This window comes from Theobroma cacao, chromosome 4, assembly GCF_000208745.1.
Source record: "Theobroma cacao cultivar B97-61/B2 chromosome 4, Criollo_cocoa_genome_V2, whole genome shotgun sequence".
In the NCBI taxonomy this organism is placed as follows: Eukaryota; Viridiplantae; Streptophyta; class Magnoliopsida; order Malvales; family Malvaceae; genus Theobroma; species Theobroma cacao.
Genome location: NC_030853.1, coordinates 22448907 through 22473072, shown reverse-complemented (window position 1 = coordinate 22473072; position 24166 = coordinate 22448907). Strand labels below are relative to the sequence as shown.

At 33.6% G+C, this 24166-nt stretch overlaps 4 protein-coding genes across 8 annotated transcripts; 2 read left to right on the top strand and 2 right to left on the bottom strand.

The window, feature by feature from the left end:
• On the top strand, positions 194–3379 carry LOC108661648 (actin cytoskeleton-regulatory complex protein pan1). Its single transcript, XM_018119203.1, has 6 exons — positions 194–691; positions 945–1109; positions 1288–1410; positions 1693–1893; positions 2342–2506; positions 2709–3379. The coding sequence occupies exons 1-6, from the start codon at positions 458–460 to the stop codon at positions 3084–3086; spliced, it is 1266 nt and encodes a 421-aa protein (XP_017974692.1). The 5' UTR covers positions 194–457; the 3' UTR covers positions 3087–3379.
• LOC18602165 (RING finger and transmembrane domain-containing protein 2) lies at positions 3875–11267 on the bottom strand. Its single transcript, XM_007033384.2, has 9 exons — positions 10825–11267; positions 10059–10693; positions 8504–8580; positions 8224–8392; positions 7501–7589; positions 5881–6045; positions 5650–5727; positions 4459–4562; positions 3875–4286 (listed from the first exon to the last, which is right to left on the bottom strand). The coding sequence occupies exons 2-9, from the start codon at positions 10657–10659 to the stop codon at positions 4181–4183; spliced, it is 1389 nt and encodes a 462-aa protein (XP_007033446.2). The 5' UTR covers positions 10660–10693; positions 10825–11267; the 3' UTR covers positions 3875–4180.
• Positions 15842–18420, top strand: LOC18602164 (protein TIFY 6A). Of its 5 annotated transcripts, none has more exons than XM_018119207.1 (8): positions 15842–15977; positions 16114–16212; positions 16584–16732; positions 16927–17012; positions 17206–17299; positions 17404–17605; positions 17697–17754; positions 18092–18420. In XM_018119207.1, exons 1-8 carry the CDS (start codon positions 15860–15862, stop codon positions 18156–18158), a joined length of 873 nt encoding a protein of 290 aa, XP_017974696.1. In that variant the 5' UTR covers positions 15842–15859; the 3' UTR covers positions 18159–18420. The 5 variants fall into 5 exon arrangements, with proteins under 5 accessions (XP_017974696.1, XP_017974697.1, XP_017974695.1 ...); XM_018119208.1 differs by having other exon boundaries at positions 16885–17012; positions 17404–17527; XM_018119206.1 differs by having other exon boundaries at positions 16885–17012.
• LOC18602163 (ADP-ribosylation factor-like protein 8B) lies at positions 19185–22540 on the bottom strand. The gene is made up of 6 exons (XM_018119216.1): positions 22316–22540; positions 21068–21149; positions 20932–20964; positions 20725–20846; positions 19750–19911; positions 19185–19644 (listed from the first exon to the last, which is right to left on the bottom strand). Exons 1-6 carry the CDS (start codon positions 22351–22353, stop codon positions 19527–19529), a joined length of 555 nt encoding a protein of 184 aa, XP_017974705.1. The 5' UTR covers positions 22354–22540; the 3' UTR covers positions 19185–19526.

The window sequence follows — 24166 nt, the reverse complement described above, 5'->3', positions numbered from 1 at the left end:
AGTTTGCCCCTTTTTAAGTTTTAATCTGACCATAATTATCCCATCAAATACCATCTTTAATTAATTGTAAAAACGTGAATTAGTTTTTATTTATTTAAATCTAAAAATAACATAAAATGCCTCCATGGAAGCTTGAAAAATGTGAGAGGGGAGAATAGCGACTATATAAAGTAAAATAAGTAAGAGAAGGGTGAAGGAAAAGGGGAAGGTAGGGGTGGCTTGAAACACAAGCAAGAAGCATCATCAAGCCCAAATAATTGAAATTAATTTTTTATTTCCATTTCTATTTGTATATTAATATCTGGTTCGTTAAAAAAGGAGGGGAAGTTTTTTAAGACCAAAAGGACAATTGATTTCCATTTTCCCGACCCTCTGTTTTGGCAGCAAACAGATCTCTCTCTCTCTCTCTCTCTGTGTTAGGAAAAAACCAACCAAAAAGAAATTAGAGGAAAAGGAAATGGCTTATAGGAGAAGGCAGGGGATAAGCAGAGCCTCGACGTTCAAGGAAGAAATTCACCACCCACCTGATGACAATGACAGCAAAACGTTTACGTCCTCGTATTCTTTCTCTTCATCAACATCGCCGGCCAATTCTCTAGCCGCTCAGGCCATCCGTGCTTCGGCTGCTGCTCGCAAAACCGACTCCCCTGCTTTTGCTGCTCACTCTGATTTCGGCCCGTCAAGATCTAAGGTTTTTTTTTTTCCTTTCGTTTATTGGCAAGACAAAACAAATGCATATTTTCATTATCATTTAGATCAAATACCATGTTCTTTTTATTTGATTTGACAAAAGGAGATCTGTTTGCTGCGTATAATTGGTGGTTCTTTGTTCCTTTCCTCGTTCTGCTCGGAATCATCAACAAATGGTCATTTTTAATCGATTTATAATGGAATTGTTTTGTTTTTCCCGTTGTCTAATTTTGTTTTGAGATGCCTAACTGTAGGGATTCAATGCCTATGAAGATGCAAGAAATGATTCGAAAGGGTTCTGGGGTGTTCTTGCTCGAAAAGCCAAAGCCATTCTCGACGATGATAATATGTCTCAGCAATTTGAAACGCCCGGCAGAGTGGGATCATCGTATATGTTCGATGCCTCAACGGCTTCCCAGGTGATCTATTTTAATTCTTTGTTGTTGCTAATAATGAGATGAAAGGAAAAGGGTCTTCAAAAGTAATTCGATCTACACGTTTTGCAATTGCCCATTGGTGTTCTTGCTGGTGCTGCAGTGCCATATTTTTAAGTGCTCCATTTTCTTATGCTTTGTGCTTATGTTTTCTTCTCCATAGCAAAAGCAACAGCCAGGTGATCAGGGGTTTAGAAGAATGGACAATCCTACAATACGAAGGGGCTTGCATAAGCTCACCTCTTCCCTTAATCAAATTGGTGACACATTTGAAAGGGCTTTCGAGGTAAGATGTGAAACTTGTTTGGACTAGAACTTGGTTACCCTCTTCTCAGCTTCTTTCATTTATAAACTTTTCTTTTTACTCTGTATTTAGCTCTTCTTTTTGCCTTTTCAGTTTTAATTAGTAAGTGATAGTATTTTGTATGTATCTAGATTTGCACAATTTTTATATTTGTTTGAAAGCTGAAAGATATTTTGATCAGAAATCCAAGATAGGAATGAGATGTTAAGACACAACCGGTAAACATTTTCTTGTCTTCTTCAACACGTTGTCTTGTCTTTGCAGGAAGGTCGAACAATTGTCGAAAGTAAAACCCAAGATATCATCCAAGAAACGCGCAAACTTCAAATCAGGCGGAAAGGGAGTGGCCCCGAGGAACAAAACCTCGTCACTGGTTTCAATAGCACATCGCAGCAACCTCTGGTGCAACCAACACAGCTCCAGAATCAAACCAACCATGAAACCCAACTCAAGGCATCTCGCGACGTAAGGTGGCAATATTGTGTGTCACTGAATCATGTAGTGAAAGCATTTGATTGTTTCAACTTGAGAATCAAAACAAGGCTGAGAAATTCTCAAAATGACTGCAGGTTACCGGTTAGAGAGACCTTGGTCTGCCTGCCACTCAACCATTTGACAAATTTCTTGTCCCGAATGCATTGAGTCTTGACTTTACTGCATTATTGGACTTTACAGTTTAGAAATGACAAAAAAAAAAAAATCCTCTTTTAGGTTATATCCCCATAACTTAGATGTCGTATAATTTGGGCTATTGCTAAGTTTAAGTTTTGGAAGATTATATCTAACTTTTGAAATGGGGCATCGTTCATTATGGTTCAGCTCTATCATTGGCATTAGGAGAAGTGGATTATGATGAGCCAACTTCATCGCCTGCCCAGTGAAATGCATAATTTGCCTCTGTTTTGCTTCACAGGTTGCAATGGCCACAGCTGCTAAAGCAAAACTTCTTCTTCGGGAGCTGAAAACTGTTAAAGCAGATTTGGCTTTTGCAAAGGAACGATGTGCCCAACTAGAAGAGGAGAACAAACTCCTTCGGGAGAGTCGAGAGAAAGGGGGCAATCCTGCAGATGATGATTTGGTACGTATATACACCTTTTCTTTTATGGAGCAAGGACATTGTTTGTTTTTGTTTGCTTACTGCTGTTATTATGAGATAAATAATATTCTTTTGTTCAATTTCTTCTCTTCTCTGTTTTGAGCAATTGTGGGGTTATTGGTGGAAGCAATTGCAATGATATGAATGGTAATCGTTTTCATTGATGTTGCATATGTGATCACAGATTCGGCTTCAACTGGAGACTCTATTGGCAGAGAAGGCACGTTTGGCGCATGAGAATTCAGTATACGCTCGTGAGAACCGGTTTCTAAGGGAAATTGTGGAGTATCACCAGCTGACCATGCAGGACGTGGTGTACTTAGATGAGGGGGCTGAAGAAGTTACAGAAGTTTATCCCATCAACTTCCCATTCTCAAAAATGCTTTCAGAGGATTCCCCAACCTCACCTGAGTCTCCACCATCACCGTCCGAGGTCACCCCCTCTACTACAAGCCCGCCGATGACAGAGGAAATATTACCTCTCCCTGAAAGTGATGTTTCACCTACTAGTTCATTACCTGATGGAGAGGATGCAAGAAGACCTCCACCGTCTTCTGTCTAAATTTAGTTTTACCAATATACTTATTTTGTATGTTAAAGACTTTCTGTAACATGGATTGATACTCTTTTTCCTTTTTCATTTTTTTTTTGGGTATTTTCTGGGAAGGGTTCCTTTTATTTATTTATTTATTTATTTATTTATTTGTTTGTTTGTTTTTTAATCTTTGAAGGAGGAAGGAGGAGGCAGATTTTTTTTGTTCTTTTTTTGGGGATTGATAAATTTTGATGCGTGTGTAATTGTGCATACCCCTTTTTTGGTCCATGATTAAATAAGAATGATAAAAATTCTTTTCATTTTTCCAGTTACTTTTACCTATCAACTCTTCTTCAATCATAGATGAGCCTCCTTGTTTCAAAATTACGAGAGCCCTTGTTTTTGCTCAAAAACAGTGTAGCCAAAGCTAATCGTAATGACAGGAGCGTAACTCAACTGAAAGAAGTGCGGTTAGTTATTATCTCTTGGTGGAATGGTTTGCAGACTACACCGCACTGAAATGCAAAAGGGTTTTTATCAGCTGAACGGCATGATCCTCACTGTTGAAGAGACGGAAATGGCATCGACCTTCCCTTGAAAATCCGTCTCAATTATGGCTTAACATTCACCGGTTTTTCCCTATTAAGACACGAAGGGCATTCCATGAATGTCGTCATCATGCACTCTGGCTGTAGCCAACACCAGCCTGCAATTGCACTTCAAAGCATATTGTTCTAAACCAAAGACCAGTATCAGATTTCTTTTGAGACCCAAAAGAAGAAACAGTACAGGGGGCAAAAACATGAAGTAGAAAAAAAAAAAAAAAAAAGAGGCTTTCATTTATGCCAATTGAACAGTGACATATACTGTTAGTACTTAACATGAACTCTGTGTAGCTTAGAGGGCCCATTACATACAGTCCACATTTCAAATACAACATAGGAACAGACGGCCAATTTCACTTCTATCCAGTTGTTTCCGTTTCAATTTCTTAGTGGACATGGCAGAACCCAACAGTCAAATTTACCCATGTCCATGATGATTAGGATACAGCAGCTTTCGGTAAGTATTTTTTAGATTGTCGAAGCAGAAAAACCTCCCCGATTTACACAGCAATTATCTTAGAATATCTGAAAAAACAAACTAGTTGATCCATCACCATACGATCTGAGATCTGCAGGTTTAACCAATGCCCTGCACAAGGGGCACGTTCTTTCCCTCTCAAACCTGGAAAACACAAGTGGGCATTCATCCAGAGAGTATATGACTAAACCGAACAGAAAAGGGAAAAAAAACACACAACAGAGTGCAAACAGAAACTGAAGTTCTTGATGCAGAATCCATCTGCAGAAAATAACAGATTATCACAACATAAAAAGCTAAGCAACAATAAACTAACCACTCTGATACACAATCTTCACAAAAAATGTGTTTACAACGAAGTAGGATAGGAGCATGCATCTTCTCCTGGCAGATGGCACAGAGGTCCCCAGCTGCATTCACCTACATCAGATACATGACAAGTTAAAACAAACATTAATCTCCTAAAAGTTAGCAATCACTCTACAAAACACCTTAAAGACCTTTCAAATCTCAACCAATGAATTACAGCAAAAAAGCTACACTGTCCTTTCAAAAATTCAACACAAATCATCTCAAAGGGAAGACAACAAACATTAAGCAATTACAGGTCCAGAACCCTGAATAGATGTAAACTATGGAGAAAAATGAGCGGTGAAAATATTAAAAACGAACAGGATATAATGGATCAGTTGTGATGCGAAAGATACTATAGATTGGTTAAAGTTAAAAAAAAAAAATCCATGCATCTAGTCAGCACAAACTAGCAAGAAGGGCATTGTTTCATTAATTCGGTTATACATGCAAAATTGAAGACTTGAGTCAATTTGGTTTTTCAAAAACAACACTCCAGAAGACAGCTATTTTCACCACAATTTTTTTTTCTGATAGAAAACTTTAAACAAATGCACAAATATGATGTGCAATTGTAGCCCTAAAAGATCAATTCAAACAGAAAGCAACTCTTCCCTCACTCCTAGGCCCAAATCTGAGATCAACTCGAAAAATAAATGTTCAAGACTATCAAGGCAAAATGAAGACATCTTTCCTCTAATGTAACACCCCCAGTAGGAAAAAAAAAAAAAAAGAACAGAGAAAGAACATGTTTAATAAGCACCAAATGAAACTATTAGGATGTCAGGGGAAGTCAACCATTTCCAAAGTTTTATAATAGAGAAGATGAAAAATACCAAAACTAACAAACTATCATCAACTTGTCATCAATGTTGCTCCAACAGACAAGATTCTCTTTCTAATTAAAACATGTTCTTTAAAAAGATTTCCTCATTTTCTGCATCAAACCCTCCAATCCTTTCTCAGAGTCTGAGTCATTTCTTTTTTTATCCCTTTCTCTCAACATAATGTTCCCAATTTCCTCATTTGCAATAAATATCAACAAGAACATATTTTTGGTAAGTAACTATAGCTTGCAAGCAAACAGGCACCTAAAATTGAACTATATATACACATAATATTCAGTTAACCAAAACCAGAATGAAATCCAGACTACCTGCTCCAATGTCGCATAAGCACCATAATGTACCTCTTTACGTGATAATGCTTTCAATGCAGCAAAGAAGGATTGCACCTGAAATTTGTCAGCCATGTAAGAGACATAAAAGCTTAGGTAGAAAGAGCCATAAGCTGCTTGACTAGCCAGAAAATCCATTTTTTACGTCAAAAGTAGATTACTAATGAATCAAAAAGAGCTTAAACAATTTATGTTCATAGAAAAACATACCTTCTCAACAACAGATGTGAGCTTGAAGGTTAAGTACAACCCTGTCATTAGTGACGAAAAGAGGCTTCCATAGTCTTTGTTTAAGAAGAAACGATACCAAACTGGAGTTGGCAATAAGGCTCGGTAAAGTAGCATCATATACTCAACCAATGTCAGCATTTGACCCTGGAAATATGTACTTCTTAGTCAGTATAAAGTAGGAGAAAACATAGTAGTAGACCGCTATTTCACTGTTGTGGCAGTGCCCACAACTACTGTAAGCCACTATTTAGGTGAGAAAGAGATTTCCAACTATGTAGGTTTTTTATATGGGGTGATCACCTCAAAATCAATGGTGATCTGCACTCAGTAATTAGATCACTGTATTTGATAAGAATTTGGTGACCCTATTTGGCAGTCATCATAAATCACAAAGAGTGATTAGATCACTGCCTTGAGGAGTCATCAAGTTCCCATCCAAAAGGAAGGATGACAAACCCATCTCCTCCTCCAAATCTTTCTTCCCTCTTTTGCTTCTTTTGTTTCATCCATCAAGCTCCCTGTAAAATGGGCCGAGTTTCTCTCTACTAGGGTGTAGGTTTATTCTTTTTACTTTCCAAATTCTTTCTCCATGTTCTTCAGTGCAACTGAGCTCTCATCATTGTCTCTTCTACTTCATGGAAGCAAGGCACCAACCCAAAATTGGTAATCCAATATCTTCAATCTTGAGATCTGTCTCAAAGGTTTTGAACATTTCCCAACAGATTCTCTTTATTTTTAAATGGGTTTAGATTTGCTGGTTTCAGTGAATTTTTATCAATTTTTTACATTTTAGTGAATAGGGTTTCCTAGATTTTGTTAAACTGTGATTTAAGGTAAATTTCTTGAGTTTTCTTGCGCGCATCTTTGATGAACTTTAAAGTTCCAGAAAACCAGATGGTGATTTTGATTTTATGGAAATAGTAATCAATATGAGACAAGAGTAGACTTTCGGTTTTTTTTTTTTCTGGTACTTCACGGTGAAGCAAAGGAGAGAGAGAGAGAGAGAATCAAACCATCTAGAAAAGAGATGAGAAAGCAAAAAGTGATGTGGCTAAATTTGACTACCATGTACACACAGCAACTGTATTTTATTGGCCATGTGACCATACTTTACAGAGGTAACAGAATCTGTTGGTGCTTTTCCTTTATTGAATGAATTTGATGAGTTAAGTTCCTAAATTGATCCAAATAAAAAGTCACATCCTGAAATGCATATTAGGTGAAAGTTCATATCCTAAATTAGGCATTTACCCTAAAAATTAATAGCTTATGGATTGACATTTTGGCTATTACTAGTTATTCTACCATTTGATTATCATGGTATATATAAGAGAATAAAATGTAATAAATTACTTTAAATCTAATAAAAGAGAAATTTTTAGTTTCCAATTATTATTTATTCAATTTTATGGTCATCTGGAAGAGTTCAAAAACTTTTCCTTACTGCAATGCCTGTGACTCATGATTTAACACCCACAACAGCCACAACTGTGATACAAGCTACATGGATGATTTTGCAGCTGCAACTAAAATGTCAAACTCTAACATACATACATATAGACATGCATGTATGTACTATTTATAAATATCGTATCTCACCTGCTTACGGTAGTTTCGCCCTCTACTGTTCTTGTAATACATTAACAGAAAACACTTTAAAACCATTGCTTCCTGTCGAACCAAAGTATCTGAAAGAAGCAAATATTGTGATACTGTAATAAGGAATAGTGCAAAATAATCCATAAAAAAAAAGGGGGAAAACAAGCGTCATGAACAGAAGGGCCAGGGAAAGTGGGGAAGCAGCACATGTATGCATGCACAGGGAAGGATTTCAAATTATGCTAGTTAATGTATGAATTATCACTAACTTGAGATACAGAAGATATCACTAAAAGTGCTCAGTTAGGAGGTGAGTAAGCAGCAATTTACAACTGACCCATGACAAATCCAAACAACAAATGTATATGGGCAGACAAAGCAATAAAGAAATTTAAAGAAAACATCTGTTTTCGTTTTTCATGCAAGAAGAAAATTTAGTGAAACATATTCCACTTATAGAAAGAAAAAAGGATCAGGGAAAAAGGTAAAAACAACGAATGAAAAAAGTACTATACTTATTTCTGCCCTTTTTTTTCACAGAAAAAGGAGAAAAGATTGCCACTAAAAATTGTACACTTCCCTACCCTGGAAAGATACACCTGCAATAGACATCATATGAACACATAAGGCTGCACAAACATCTCCATAAAATGTTTCTTTGCAAGTACAAGAAAATATAAATTGCATTTCAGTTGATAAAGATATTAGTAGCAAACAACCCACCATTAACCATGATAATAAAAATAGCATGCCAGAAAGGTGGAATAGATTTGGGGGGAAGCATCACTAATGGATACAAAAGATCATCATTCCAGTACCACCAGTAGACAGCTATAACATGAAGTGTGAAAGCAAGAGCGATGCCAATCAGAACAGAGATCTTCCTTTCCCCCTGCAGCCACCAAGTGAAGGCATCAGAGATGGTAGAAGAAAACTTTTAACTCCTGATTTGTGAAAGAACATAGGGTCATAGAGAAATGCAGAACACTGAATTTCACATCACCTTCAAAGCAGTTTGTTTCCGTAAAATGTCATTTGACTTGAACATGACAGCAGCAATCCAAATTGTAACAAAGAAACCTGTTAATCTTTGCAGAAAGCCAAACGTTATTAACTTGAAAAGAACAGTGGTTCAGTTTGCGAAGGCAGCATTAGTGTATAACTCTGAAAAAAAGTTTCATTTTAAGCTTACAGCAGGGGTAACACAAGAATATACATAAGCCCGAGTGTAATCAGTTCCTCACTCACACATGCATCCCATCATTTATTAGTTAGGCAATGCAAGTTCGAATCAAAAATTATTACAAAGGCATCTTTTAAAGGTTGAGTTTTCCAATTCAAAAAAAAAAAAAAGTTAGTGTTTTCCATTCTCATACAAAAACAAATAAAAAAAAAACTTCAGAAACATTAATGAAAAACCAGTTTCTAAACTACCTATCTGAAGATAGATGTCAGACACTTATAGAAACTAATGATTGAGCTCATGAACACAAAGTTAAGAGTAGAACTCTAATGTCAACCTCAAAACCAAATTATTTTATGTCAAGCAAGAATGAGCAAGAAGAACAACACAATTCCATAGAAAGAGTATTCAGTGCATACAAAGAATGAAGTACACAAGAAGTAAGAAGTGGTGTGAAAGGTGGAAGGCGCACTCTACGTGCTAGGATCCCTCTATTGCCCAATGAATAAGGTGCACAACAAGCTCTTCCCCAATAAAGGCATTAATTTCTAAAAAATAACTAATATATGGATAAAAAAATGATTAAACTAGATGACTGTACTGGAAAATATTAAAGAGTTTGCTTCATCACATAGCCTGATGTGTTGCAAAGATAAAGCTTTGTCATAATTAACCAGACGTCATCATCACAACACTAGTTCAATCATTTTCAACAAAAAGTTGAGCATGGATTAAATTTCCTATCTTTTTATTCTTCCAAAGCGTGTTGGTTTTGTACTTTTTTCACTATTGAGGGTAAAGTTATTAAAAGCAATTAAACGAATCCAAAAGGAACACTTCAATCAGCACACGCATTTTATATGCCTTTCACCTTAAAGAGTTACGGTTTAGGTGCAAAAGTGGTGCAACTGAACAATTGTGCCCTGCTTGAAGGGGTGTAAGATGATTTAGTTAAATTTTACTGCACCTAGAAATCCCAGAGAACACTAATGAGCTTTTCAGATCTACACTCATTCAATACTAGATGAAAAACACTAATAAGCTGCTCAGAACTAAAGCCATATCGATCAACTATTTCTCAGGAGGAACTCTCTTCATGCTAATTTTATCACATTTGCGTACACGTATTATATTTGGGGGCAAAACTTCTGAAATTACTCAGAAGCTTAGAAGGAAAACCATGCACCTAAAATCTAAATTACAGTAAAGGCCAAGTCCAGTGAATGTTTGCTAAATGCATCTATGCACCGACCATTGTCTATTCTCAAATATCAAATTATCAACATGCTGATGCTGAATTTTAACAGCTAAACTAAAAGCCATGGTTGCAATTGTAGGAGCAATACAGATAAGCACATAAACTGAGATGAATCACCTTGCAAATGTTGGCGGATAAAAACAACTAAGAGAAGCAACGAGAACGGCAGAACTTGCTCAATCCACCTAGCAGCCTGCTGAATGTCATATCTTTGATAGGAGGAATCTCTGCTATTATTAACTCCAGCCCCACCCCCATCCCCAGCTTCCGCATCAGCAGCACCAGCACTCCCATTTGGCGATGACTGGGAAACACCTTCTCCAGTAGCCACCCCGCGATCACTGCTCCTGGAATCTCCTCCCTGACCATCGGACGTTCCCAACCCCAGCGAGACCTCACTCTGAGAAGTAACTTCCCTGAGCTGGCCAACCACCATACCAGAGGCATCCCTCTCGCTCTCATGGTCTCCCGCCCCAATTATCCTAATAGCAACCTCTCCATTGTTGGCAAGGGTAGGAGTGGAATTTTCTAGATTCTGATTGGGGATGAGAGGGTCTGGTTCTTGGTGGATAGAGCGTGATGTACGGAGAAGACCTGAGTATTCCAACAAGGCTGAAATGGGCGCTTGAATTATATTCGAAGCCGAAAGCATTCCATATCTTCTCGAATTCGTAGAGCCACCTCTGTAAGCGTCCAGATTAGTACTTGACGCTTCCATTTGCGTCGATGATGCTGATGCCGTTGCCCTAACCCTAACCATCATTTCATCATCTGAATCAGGACTTCTAATTTTACTTTTCCAATTTTTTTCTTGCCTATTTCCTTGAAAACCAAGAAAACCCAAAAAAAAATCTTTATTTAAAAAATAAATAAATCAGCATACCTTCGAAAGCGAAACTCCGTGGAGAAAAATTTTGTCAAGAAAACTAAAAAATCATCCGATAAGAAAAGAAGAAACGTATCCTAACCCTAGAAGACGTTTTCCCTATCGTCGGAGTCAAGAGAGTAGGAGGAAAAAGTCAAGAAAGGAAGCGAAGTGATTTGACTGAATCTGAATCGAATTGGTAGAAACGCCGGCGCAGGCTCAATCGAGGTTGCTGGGACGATCAAACAGTCTTTCGATCGTTGAAGGAAAGAGGGGAAATTGGAAATGCAGAGATAGGAGGAAACAAACAAAGAGTGATCGATGAATGGTTTCCTTTGATTGGCCTCCTTTTCTTTCCCCTTCTCGATTTCCTCTCTTTCATTCTACCTTTCTCGCTCTCGCGAGGGCGGAGAGAGATAAAAGTAAAACGAGAGAAAATTAGTCAACTTGTGTTTGTTACCAAGCCCAATAATTTTCTTTATTTCTTTAAAATATAGTATTTCCGTCTAGTTTTTTTTTTTTTTAATTTGTTAGTATTTAAATGATCAAGTTCTGTATTTAATCTTTATATTTTATCAAAATATTAATATAACTCGTCTAATAAATCAAACTTTTTCTATTAAAGTTGCTGATGGGATATTAATTAGAGGTAGAATTAATCAAGATAATATGATATTAATTTATACTGATTTGACATTTCTTAATTAATAAAAGAAACAGAAAAATTATCTCATTTTCTCTCCTCTCTTTGTCTCACTAGATCAACATCAACCTCTTGTTCTCTCTTTAAATACAAAATCCGATGATCGTCATTCGATGGCAAAAATCAACTTTTTTCTCTTCTTCTCAACTTCTAATCTTTAACCGTTTTATCTTTTCCTCACACTCGCATCTCCTTTTTAATGGATTTACCTTTCTTTTCCTTCCTCTCATATATTTATCTTTTAAGGAGTTATGTGCTTATTACGAATTCATCTTTTTAATTCAAAAAACGTAAAAATAAATTTTTATTCATAAATTTAAAACGTACACTATGGTAACACCATGTAGTTGCATATTATTATGCTATGTGCATCTATACAAGTATTGCGCTGGAAGATTTGCTTAATAACTTGTTTTTTATTTTTGGAAAATTAATAACTTGTCATTTGAAGCTAAATCATTGTCAACCACCTCCAATGTGGTGTAGCAAATTCCTAAAAAAGCTGATAATCATAAGAAATTTAATTTAATGGTGATTGACCTTCTTGATGAATACTTGATGTTTGGACTATACTACAAGGAATAACCCATCCTGGTTCAGATGTTGTCACAAATCACCATAGGAAGAAAATGCTTTCAGTTCATTTGTTTACAATCAATTTTATTCTTACACTCAGTCACCATCATAGAAATCAAGTCTTTTTTTTATATATATATATAGACAATGAGCTTTTGAGCCAAATGCTGAGATAAATTGAAAATAAAAAAAATTTCCTTTCCAAATAATTGGAAAATGGATTAGTTTTAAGAGTTTTGCTTACTATAATATTTTTTGTAAATAATTTAATTAATATTATGTTAGCATTTATCAGTTTTACGCCATCATGATGATCAATTTCATCTTAATCTGTAAAATGCAATGTCAGAAACTTTTACGAGAAATTTTAATGATTGGACTAATATTAATAAATATTAAAAGTATTAGAAATTGATTTATACAAATTATAATTAATGGACTAAATTTAACATTTTAATATAGTATAATGACTAAACACTAAATTTGACATATTCAAATTATTTTCCTGGTGCAGATCGAAGTGCTATTTCGTGGGGTTGAGTTGTTGACACCATGTATTTGCCGACTATGATGATTAATTTATCCTTTCGAAGGTAATTTTATTATTTTAGTTTTTGATTTTAAATTATATTATGATAATTTTAAAAAATAATAATTTTTTATGTATTTATTGATTTTGAATGAAAATATAAAAATTAAATTTATTAAAATAAAAATAAAATAATTAAATTTGTGGAATTAGAATAATAAAGTCAACTAATATTTAATATTTAAAATTTAAACCCTTACGAGCTAGCTATGGCATTGTTGTGTTGATAAGTGCCTAACATTATACAGAAGCGTTTCCAAAAGCCCATTATTTTTGTGGGGCAAGCATAATTTAAGCCCAAATACGGGTCAGCCCAATAAATTTTAAATCCAATTGAGACAAAGCCCATTACAAAACAACGCTATTTATTTAGAGGATAACATGTTCACTCAAGGTTTTTTACTTTTCTTTACTTCCTCCCAAATTAAGAAGTTTCCTAATAGTAAAAAATTTATAAATTAATAATTTTGATTTGATAAAATTTTTTATGATTTCAACTTAAAATTAATATGATAAATTTATAAAATAATATATTTAAAAAGAAACACATAAGTCTCATTTGATATATAAATTAATAATCTCCGTATGCATCAAAATTATATATATATACATGACTCAACTATGAGGTTTTTGTAAAATAGGATTTCAATGTTATTTGTTTATTTTTAAAACTTATGTCTCGTTGTACCTTATCTCTAACTTTTCTTAATCCATTAAGAAGTTTTGGTGTAATGTTCTCTTATTGTAAAAAAAAAAATTATGCAATGTGATTGTTACTTTGAGTCATCTTTGAGCGAGACAAATTCTAGTACAAAACTATTGTCTTCAACATGATATTCTTTGTCATTTCCCATAATGTTTTTATAATTTACTTGTCACGAATAATGATAATTTATAATTCGATAATTAAGTAATATTTGTATAATCATAATACACAATACATGTATTAAGTTCAATGTTTTGAAAAAAAATAAAAAGTACTTTGATAAATTAATTTTCAATTAATTAATATATAAATTAATAAATTATTAAATTATCGATTAATTAATAAATTTCATAGTCCCAATTGTATTAATTTTTAAAAGTTTTATTGTAATACTATCTGATTTTTCTGTTTACCCTTTCCTTCCTAGAAAAGTTGTCACTTTGGAATTTTTATAGTCAAAATCTTCTAATTTCGACCTCCTTTTTATTTTTAAATTTATTTTAGATTACATTGTGAAAAAATACTTTACACAAGCTTTGGATGATCTAATTTTTAGATATATTAATTTTTTAAATTTTAATTAACTAAAATGTTTAAAATAATTTAAGTCAAATTTGATAAAATTGACCACACAAGTCAAAAAGTCAATGATCAAATTCACTAAACCATCACAAGAAAAAAACAAAGTTCTTTTAGTTGCAAGATGGATTTAAAATGTACGCTTTTAATTTTTTATTTATTTCTAATTAAATGTCTATGTTTAATTTTATGTGAAAATTAAAATAAATTTTTTTATTTTACTGTTTTTATATTATTTCTTATACATTTCTAATATTAGTATTCTATAATTTTTAATGTTAAAATATTAAAAAAATTAAAATGAAACATAAAAACTAGCTATTATCATACATAAAACGAGAAGAAAGTTCATCACAAAAACAATGATAGTGGTGTGAATCAAAATGGTGTAATTGTTTTAGATACTTTCTATGTATAGAAATAATTTAAGTTGTTGGACGTAGCTTTTTTCTATTTATGAAATAATTTGCAAAATGTTTCGACCTAAATATAGAAAGAAATCTTACAATGTCAATGAAATGGCTGATGTATCTGTCCTGTATTAGCTCACTTGTCTTGGGCACCGACAGGGTTACAGAAACTTGATTGCTTGGGCATCTTTCCTGGCGCGTGACCATCAATGCTTTTTTTGCGTGGAAATCGCCCATTAATTGCCAGGGGTGGCAATTTCTCTGAGCATTTTATAGATTTATTTACCCTTATTTTTAATACGGTTAAGCACCTCCGTACTTTAATTTAATTTTATTTTGTTTAGAAAGATTATAAAGGTGTTTTCTTTCTCATCCGATTGACAAGAAAAGCGACTTCCCTTTTATCAAACCGGATTAATCCGTACGGGTATTTGAAATATTTTATTTATTTATTATAATTATCAAAATTTTATTTATTTATTTATTAGAGGGGGCGTGGATAAAAACATCAAGGCCAAGCCTCAAGTTCACGGTCCTCGATTTGCCTGCTTAGGTTTACCTGTAGTTGAAATTTAATTTTATTATTTAAGAATAATACTTCAAAAATTTTAAATTATTTTAAAATTTATTTATTTTTATTATATTTAATTAAAATTTTATATTTTTATTTTAAGTCAAAAATTATTATGATTAATGATTAATTAATTATTATTAATTAAAATATTAATTAATATTTTATACTCAAGTGGTATTGATGTGAAAAGTGAAAATGTTATATGATTATATGATTATATCACATCAATATATCATGTCATAATATTAAAAAAAAATAAAAAATAATATTTTAATTAATAATATTAATTAATTATTAATTATAATAATATATTTTATTAAATTAAAATATAAGAATTTGATTGAATATAATAAATAATTTATTTTTTTAATAATTAAAATATTTTTTAGATATTATGTCTATTATTTATTAAGGTGTTGTTAAATAGAGGCCATTAGGAAAAGAAAAAGGAAATTTTTAATGTAAAGTGTTATAGACGTAAAAAACTAATATTTGATAGTTCTTTTTTTAATTTTAATTAAGTATAAATAATATAAGACTAAATTTTATTGAATAAAATTATTATTTTTAGAGGAAAATAAATAAATAGAATAAATTAACTTTTTCATTAATTGAAAATAAAAAATAAAAAAAATGAAATCAAGGGAAAGAATTAGACCCAATAAAAAAGAACTAATGTGAAATAATATAGTTCTATTTACAATTTTAAATATATATACATATTACGGAGTAAATTTTCGAAAAAATTAATCTAGTTGTTTTTTAATTTTGGCCCAAAGCATATATTAATCGTTTATCAAAAGAAAAAAAAAAGCAAATAATAATCGGAGAAAATGAGTGAGACGCATAAATTTGCGCGCTGGGGTGCAGTTGGGAGGAACAGCTTGGTCTGCACGTACTGTACCTGTCAAGTAATATGGCGTCATATGTCACATGTCCATTTTTAATTGAGAAAAGAAAGAGAAAAGAAAAAGGAACATCTCTACTGGCTACTACAACAGCACAACTCCTCCTGAATTCAAAACCCCAACAAAGTAATCCTTTTTCTTCTACTTCTATGATTATTCTTTTATAATCTATATCTATAAATATTCTATATACTACTCATTGGGCTTTTTGTATACTGTTTCTTTTCAATATTTTAATTTTTTTTTTAGTCTTTCTTTGTAGAGGACTCTGCAATGGAGAGAGATTTTCTGGGTTTGAAAAGGAAAGACTCATCCGGAACTCTTACAGAGATTGCCAGCAATAATATATTCAATGATTCGGGTAAATGACCTTTCTCTTGAACTATTTCTTTTGCATAAAAAATCGTTGAGATATTTCGAATTCTTATTCTACTCATTTCCTTATTAATTAATTTCATATTGTAATGTTTATGTATTTATTTATTTATTTTATGTATATGGTATTGGTTCCCCTTTTTCCCCCCTTTTCGCCGCGTCTTGCATTCAGCTCTCACAAAGAAAGAACACGTTGACTTTCCAAAACTGCGGCTGTCTTGGAGGAAGAACTTATTGTATTTTTGGTTTTAATATCATCAATTAAAACTTACACCAGGATTAAAGAACTAGCTAGCTGCGTTACATGAAGCTTTTTCTTCTTCTTCTTTCGAGTTTTGAGGCATTAATTCTTGACAGTTGGCGGCATGCAACGGTGGTGGTCGGAAGACTCTTCTTGGTCCCAATTTCAGCCTTTCGGAGCTACTCAAGACGATATGCCAGACACCCTCGCTTCTCCGGTCTATGCTTTTGATTTTACTTGTAACCCTCTTTCTACTTTGCCTAAGGTATCCGATTAATTATCACAAGACTTTTAATTAGACCAGGCGTCTCACAAAAAATATATATATATATATAATTAACCTTACACGTATATGTTAATAAATATTTCTTTAAGTAATTTCTATTTATATATATATGTTGCAATTTGATTTGGCAGAGGAGCTTCAATAGTACTACACCATGGAAATTCCCTTTTCAGGAAGAAACAATTCCGACCAGTAAGCAGTTTCTTGGAGGATTTCCATTTGCGGAACGGTCTGCGACATCAAGTCCAACTGACCCAAGGTGTCCAATTAAATACTTAAAATCACATATAGCTGCATCTGGTGATTGATTTTTGTACTAATACTGGATTTGAAGAGAAAACAAATTAACATAACGAAAGGATAATGGGAGAAAAAATCTGAGATTAAAGTGTGTAACCGGCCTATTATTATGAGTATAAGCTAGCTGCATTTTAACACTAATACATCTGCAGGAACAAATCCAAGCAAGTCGAGGCAGCTGATGATCGGTTAACCATCGTTTACGATAATAAAGTCCATGTCTTTGAGGATGTTTCGCCCAATAAGGTCGACCTCCCTGATGGGTTAACGCAATTTTTCTTGTGGATCCTTCTTCTTTTTAACTTTTACATGAAAAATGATTTCCTTTTTCATATTACAAATTGGTTCAGGCTGAGGCCATACTGCGTTTGGCCAGAGATGAGTACTACTCATTCTTGACGGCTGACGATGATCGGAATCAAGTAGTACTGCCGGAGCAAACAACGATGGACCTTCTCTGCTGGACCAGCAATGGTAACCAACATGCACTTGACCCTCCTTCAATCATCAATTCCTCAGCGGAATTCGCCTCGCACACTTATTCAGCAATAAGTAATTAGACATTATCCTTGATACTACTCGTTTTCATCCTTAATTGGGTCAATTGGTGTGAGCTTTCTTAAATTTTTTTTTTGTGGTGCAGCTCTGCCTCAGGCTCGCAAAGCAACCTTGGAACATTTTCTGGAGAAGCGCAAGGACCGGTTTGTTTTACCAACTTTTTAATTGTTCCCTAAATGCATATACGAAAATCAATTTAACCAAAAAGGAAGAAAATGAAAGCATACTTCAATTCCAATCTCTGTCTGAACATTCAACTGGTGAAAATGATGAACAGATTTGAGTTTCTTTATCGAAGCTTGTCTTGTCAATTATTTTACCTTCATTTTTCATTATGTAATTTCTCATTACTTATCTTCAGCCATATTTATCAGTTTGCCCTATCCTGATTATAGCTATATATGGAAAGTAATGGTGCCATTAAGTGAAGATTATACCTGACAAATATTATGAAGTAAAATTTCCAGGTGAATTTTGCAGATTGACCAACGGTATGTTTTACAAGTTCATGAAGACGGTGCTTTATAGTCCCGAGTTGCTGAGATGAAATACCTTCACAAGAGAAAATAAAGCTAGATGCTGTATATATTACAGCTAACCAGCCTAATAATGTCACATTCTTTGTTAATTTGCTCATGCTTTTATGATATACTCTTAATTCGTTGTTATTTTTCAGTTTAATCCATGAGCAAATGTATATTTTCTCTTGTTGTGTGATTGAAATTTTAATTATTTAATGTTGTTTTTAACAAATGAATTACCACACAAGGAAAATGAATGGAAAGGCTCACAGCCTGTTTGTTGTATTCCTATAATTTTATACTACATTCCATGTACAAGGTAATTAAGGATAAGTGTAAACAAATTCAAAATACAAGTAAGCTCAACCTGAATCTAAACAAATTTATATAAAAAAAAAGGTAAATAGCTAAAAAACATAATTGAATACATAAATGAATAGTACTTCTATTCTAGTAATTAGTTAATTAATTAACTTAAATAGATAGCTACATGAATAATTAAGTAAATAAACATTAATTTTTCAATTCAAATACTTGTAAATATATTATTATTCTGATATAAAAATAATTATTTTGTAAATATATAATAAATTATATAAATAAATAGCTGTAACATTATAAACGAATAAAGGAATCCATAGACAAGAATAGATTTATATAATCATATAAATAAATACCTAAATATATAATCAATTCATTTAGTAAACTGATAAATACAAAAATAAAAGATACAAGCATGATTAATTCTGTAAAATAGAAAATATATAAATACATAAATAATTATACTTTGGTAAGTTCCAAAATGTGTAAATATATGATTGTTACATTAAACAATAATTATTATTTGATATAAGAATAATAATGATTAAATTTGTTATATGCTATATCTCTAACTTCCCAAAAATGGTCTTAAGTTACAATCTCTGTAAATTATATGATCAAGACCAACATGTTAGTTTTAAGAAACCTGCATGTTATCAAAATGCAGCACAAGGGCACAAACCTTATTATTTAGGAGTAAAACTGGCAAAAACCAGACTTGCAAATCAACAAACAAAACAAATAATCTCAAGTCCCATTTTCATTTGGATTTGAATCTGGATCATCAGGAGAAACTAATCGATTACACAGCTAATGAACTTAAACGGGAGGGACTGCAAGCACATAACCTGCATCAATTGTTCCAATGCTCTACATAATGCTAGTTTGGAGTGTGACCAAAAACTGGGCCTAAATCCTTCCAGCAGTTTATAAAACACTTATTTGGGGCACAAATACCATAAATTGAAGGAAATTCCGCAGGAAAGATTTACCAGAGTTTGTGCTTGTAGACACAGGGTGTTTCCTTCCATCATTTCTCAATGGGGCAAAACAGGAGAATATTGCACCACTGATTATTTTGCAGTTCTTGAGTGCTTGATTAGCCAATCAATGACAACATCTATATTTACAGAATCTTTGCATGAAATCATATAGCAGCACACCTCTCTATCAGTGACCGATTCGAGACCTCTGAGAATAAAAATTAACAAAACAATAGAAGTAGAAATTTTGCCAAGACAAATCGTCAATGAAGAGAAGACAAAGACAACTTCTAGCAAAATTTCAATAACTTACAGTTGATCCACCAAAGCTTGCTTTGAAAGAGCTTCTGACTTATCAATTTTGTTGCCTAGAACAAGTAAAGGAATTCCACTTAAGGAAGGTTTTGTCAAGAGATCATGTAACTCAGTTCGGGATATGGGAACACCGTCTCTATCAGCAGCATCAACTACGTATCTGCCATTATAAAAAAAAAATGAACATTAAATACATCAGAAAAGTAGCCAATAAAATGTGAAGGACTGTTGGTTCCACCTCAATACAACATGACAAGAATTTACTAACATTAAACCAAATTATAGAAATTTCAAATGTATTTAATAAACACTGATAAAATTCTGATTCTGTTTTCTTTCTATCTTCTTGGTTACATGAAAGAGAAAGGAGTTTTCAGTTTTCTATTTCACTGAAACAGAAATAAGACAAGTGTTGCATGTGAACTGTATGAAGAGTGCAATACTTGTAACTTAACATGCTCCTTTGATTATATCAGCAAGGCCTGCCATCTGTAGTATTTGAAAGATGAAAAGAATAAAAAATAAATATATGTCAATGAAAAGTCACTTTCATCTTGTCCCCAACAAGACCTGTGAGTGTTCACTACTCAAATAAAGAATTTGATAAAAATTTTTAGTTCAGCTATCATGGAAGGAAGAGTCAAAATAGATTGTATCAAGAAGACGCTCTAAAGTTTTTCCACAGATATAATTCCTAGTTATATGCCAAAATAAGCTTTCAACTAAAATGTACACCGTAAAAACATGAATCCAGCAAATTTACTGCAATGAAGAACAGGAATATGCTTAATAAACTATCAGGCCACTTTTGAAGTCCGTATTGATTCCAAAACATGAAAAGTCTCAGTGGCACATGCAGTAACAGATGTTTGCTTCTGACCAAATACAAGATCGTCCTAAGCAGCAAATACAGATGTCAAAAGTTGATTGATATATGATAAACATAGTAGAGTAAGAGATTGGGAAGCATTACACAATAGCAGAGACACCACGACAGTAGCGTTCCCACATGGTACGAAACCTCCGTTGCCCTCCAAGGTCCCACAGTTTTATTGTCACATTACCCTTTGTAACTTTTCTCATATTAAATCCAACCTGGATTCCACATTTGAAGTATCTAATTTAAGACATTTTCTACGAGAATCATAACAAGTGATTTGTCCAAGGAAAAGATACCTACGGTTGGAATCATGTCTTCACTATAGCCCCCTGTCTGGTAAACATTGAAAAGTAAAGTTGAGATAAAGCCACTAAGAATACCAATTATCTCAGCAGGAAAAGAAAATAAAAGAAAACAAATATTTAGTGTCACTCACAGCAATGGCATTAACAAGAGATGTTTTTCCTGCATTCTGCAGACCAACAAGGGATAGCTCCATTTCCTGCTTAAAGAATAAGCTGCCAGGCAAATACTCAGTAAGGAGCACAGAAGCACTTCAAAACAAATCTTCACACCAATAATTACCTCAACACAAACTAGAGAATGAAAATTGGTGTTTGTTTTCTAAAATGATTTCACAATTTCAAAGCATGAATGAGAATAGAAAGTTAGATGGCATGGCCTACCCAGGCATTACAGAATCAAAAAATAGAAGAAGATAAGGGAGCTAATGACTATCATAACTCAATCCAATAGAAAATACACCATTTTTTGGTCAAGACTAAAAAAGAAACCTTTAGTACCATACATTTTCTACATTTGCATTAACTTTGTTGTCTGATAATTGCAAAACAAGCTGCTGCAGAGAAAGTCAAACCATATAGTAATCCTGGTCACAAATGCCTGTAGCGTCTAGCCATACCCATTTTCCAGAAACCATTTTCAGTTTACCATTTATTGCTTTACATACACCTATGATATTAGTAAAACCTTACTAATATAAAAGCAAAATGTGACACAAGAATTAAACACTGTAACTATGCCCACTAAGACTCCACCACCTTGACTCTCTTTGACTAAAAGGGTCTATCACACCTCTGTAACAATAAATCCTTACTGAAGAGGGTCGAGGGGGAGTCTCACAATTTTAATACCGCTATTTTACCCAATATAACATCTACCTTAAGTCCAAAGTATGAGATATAAAGTCTTCCAGAATCCACCATACGTTCCCAGCAGCAAAGCTGACGAAAACACCTTAGCCCGTCAAAGTATAACCCATCCTTACACGGTCGTACATAATTAATTTTGATATTTCTACTGATTTTCCTTAATAAATTAATCGAATATAAATTGAACAATATAACTCATACATAGTAAACTACTAAAATAAATTACAAGTTATATATTATTCATTTTTCACTAGCTAAAGCTTTTCAGAATGTAACAATTTCCCAAATCGTTTTTCCTGATAATTTTTAATTACGTGCCATGACTATTGAACTTGAATATCTTTTCAAACGCTAAGATTAAAACAACTAAATCACAATTACTACATTGTTTTTTTTTTTTCATTTTTAAGGGAACCAATAAAAAAATATTATATGAGAGAGCTGAACGCCAAAGGTAAACTAAAATCCACAAAGACCGAAAAAGGAAGAAGAGAAAAGTAGAGGGAAATTACCTGCGGAGCCAATTGAGAAGGGAATCCCACAAACCCATTTGAGAGAATTGGAGCTGTTGGCGTTTGCAGGGGGAGAGAGAGAAAGAAATAGAGAAGGAGAAGCTCCACCAAGGAAGCGAGCGAGAAGGGAAGAAAGGTAGCCCAGGAAACTTCGCCGAGCAAAAGGTATCTGGGTTTGTTTCTTCTCTTGGATGTCCTGTCGGTTTTCTCTTGGTTTTGTCTTTGTAACTGCTGTCCAAAGTGACACCTAGGGGTGTCCAAGCCTCCAAGATTGGGTTAGCCGTCTAGGCGGTGTATTGGGCTCGATTCAGATCGGATCGGGGTATGTGTTTTAGGTCCAAGTCTAATCCGGTTACAGTATTATAATTAATAAATAATATATATTTATTTAACATAAAATAGTATTTATTTTTAATAACAAAATAATAATTAAATGAGCCCGTTGAGTCGAATTTGAGTTTCACATATAAAAATGGAGGTACGATAGGTTTGTTTCAAACTAATTAATTGTAAAAAAAGAAAATCACACCACTAAATACAAATTGTGCTCCTTTTATTATTTTTTAATTATATTATAATTTGTTAATCATCACTTATGTGTATCAGATCCAACCATGAACTGTTGAAATTGATATTGATGTATTTATGGTTAAATAGTATGGATATATCACCTTTAGCTTTTATAAATCAAAAGATCAATCCCACTTAAGACAAATTTAGAGTCACCATCTGGTTCGTATCCGAAACTGAAAACTACGTCTACAAACTAGATTTACATTGCGTACTTCATTATCCTGCTTCTATAAATTATCCTGATAAATGAAAATGAAGTGGCAATGGAGTCTACCCACTCACGTTGCATCTTTTCAGCAATTGTTGTTGCACTTGTCCATGGACTGGGCTATCCACTAGGCCCGTGAGCCTGATTGGTCACAAGTTGGGCTTTGAACTCGATTTTTAAAGCTCAACTCGATCCGAGAATATATTATATGAAATTTTTTTAATTTAAAAATATTTCAATTAAAATATATTTTTTTTAAAAAAATTAATAACATAATCAACTTAGATGTGTGGGTCAGTAGGTCAAATTCGGTTTTTAGAGATGTTAATCCGGTTTGACTGGATCCTTGAACGCTTCTAATTTTATTGATTTCCCAAGTTTTCTAATTCATGTGAATTTATCCTCAGCTATCTTCCATCAGATATTATAGCTAGACTGGATGCTTGTGAAACAGGATTCAATTAAGTCAAGCATCTTGTCAAGACAGGGGAGGTATATCATATAAGCATCGTTCTCTTTCCAAGTTTGCATTGCATGGCCGCTATTTTGGATTGTGAAATTTTAAGCAAAGAACATTTTTTCATGGTTTGGGACGACTGATCAGATTCATCCAGCCAATTGTGAATAAGCTCCTACTTCACCACAAAATATACAATAAACAAGTTCACCCTCTCAGATTCTTTCGAGGATATTGATCCACGCATGTTTTCTGTGATATGATTAGTATTCTACCCAGGAAAAGTGGCAAGGAGTTGCTTCTTGGGCCATTCGCATACCATCACTTAAAGAGTTGCCTTCTTCACAGCTGAACAGCTTACAGCTTAGTCTTTGGGAAATCAAGCTTCCTGGAACATTCCGAGGATTTAAATTTCTTGCCAGACTCCATCTCCATTAAGCTCGATGAGGACCAGCTTGGAAATTTAGTTCTGAGCTGTCCTGCTCTTGAGAGCTTGACGTTGTTGAAAATTCCGAATTCGGAGCATCTTAAATTGCATGGACCAAACCTTAGGGACACTTGGTTTCCCACTTTGAAAACACCAAACCTCACCTGGCCAAAGAACTGTCAAACT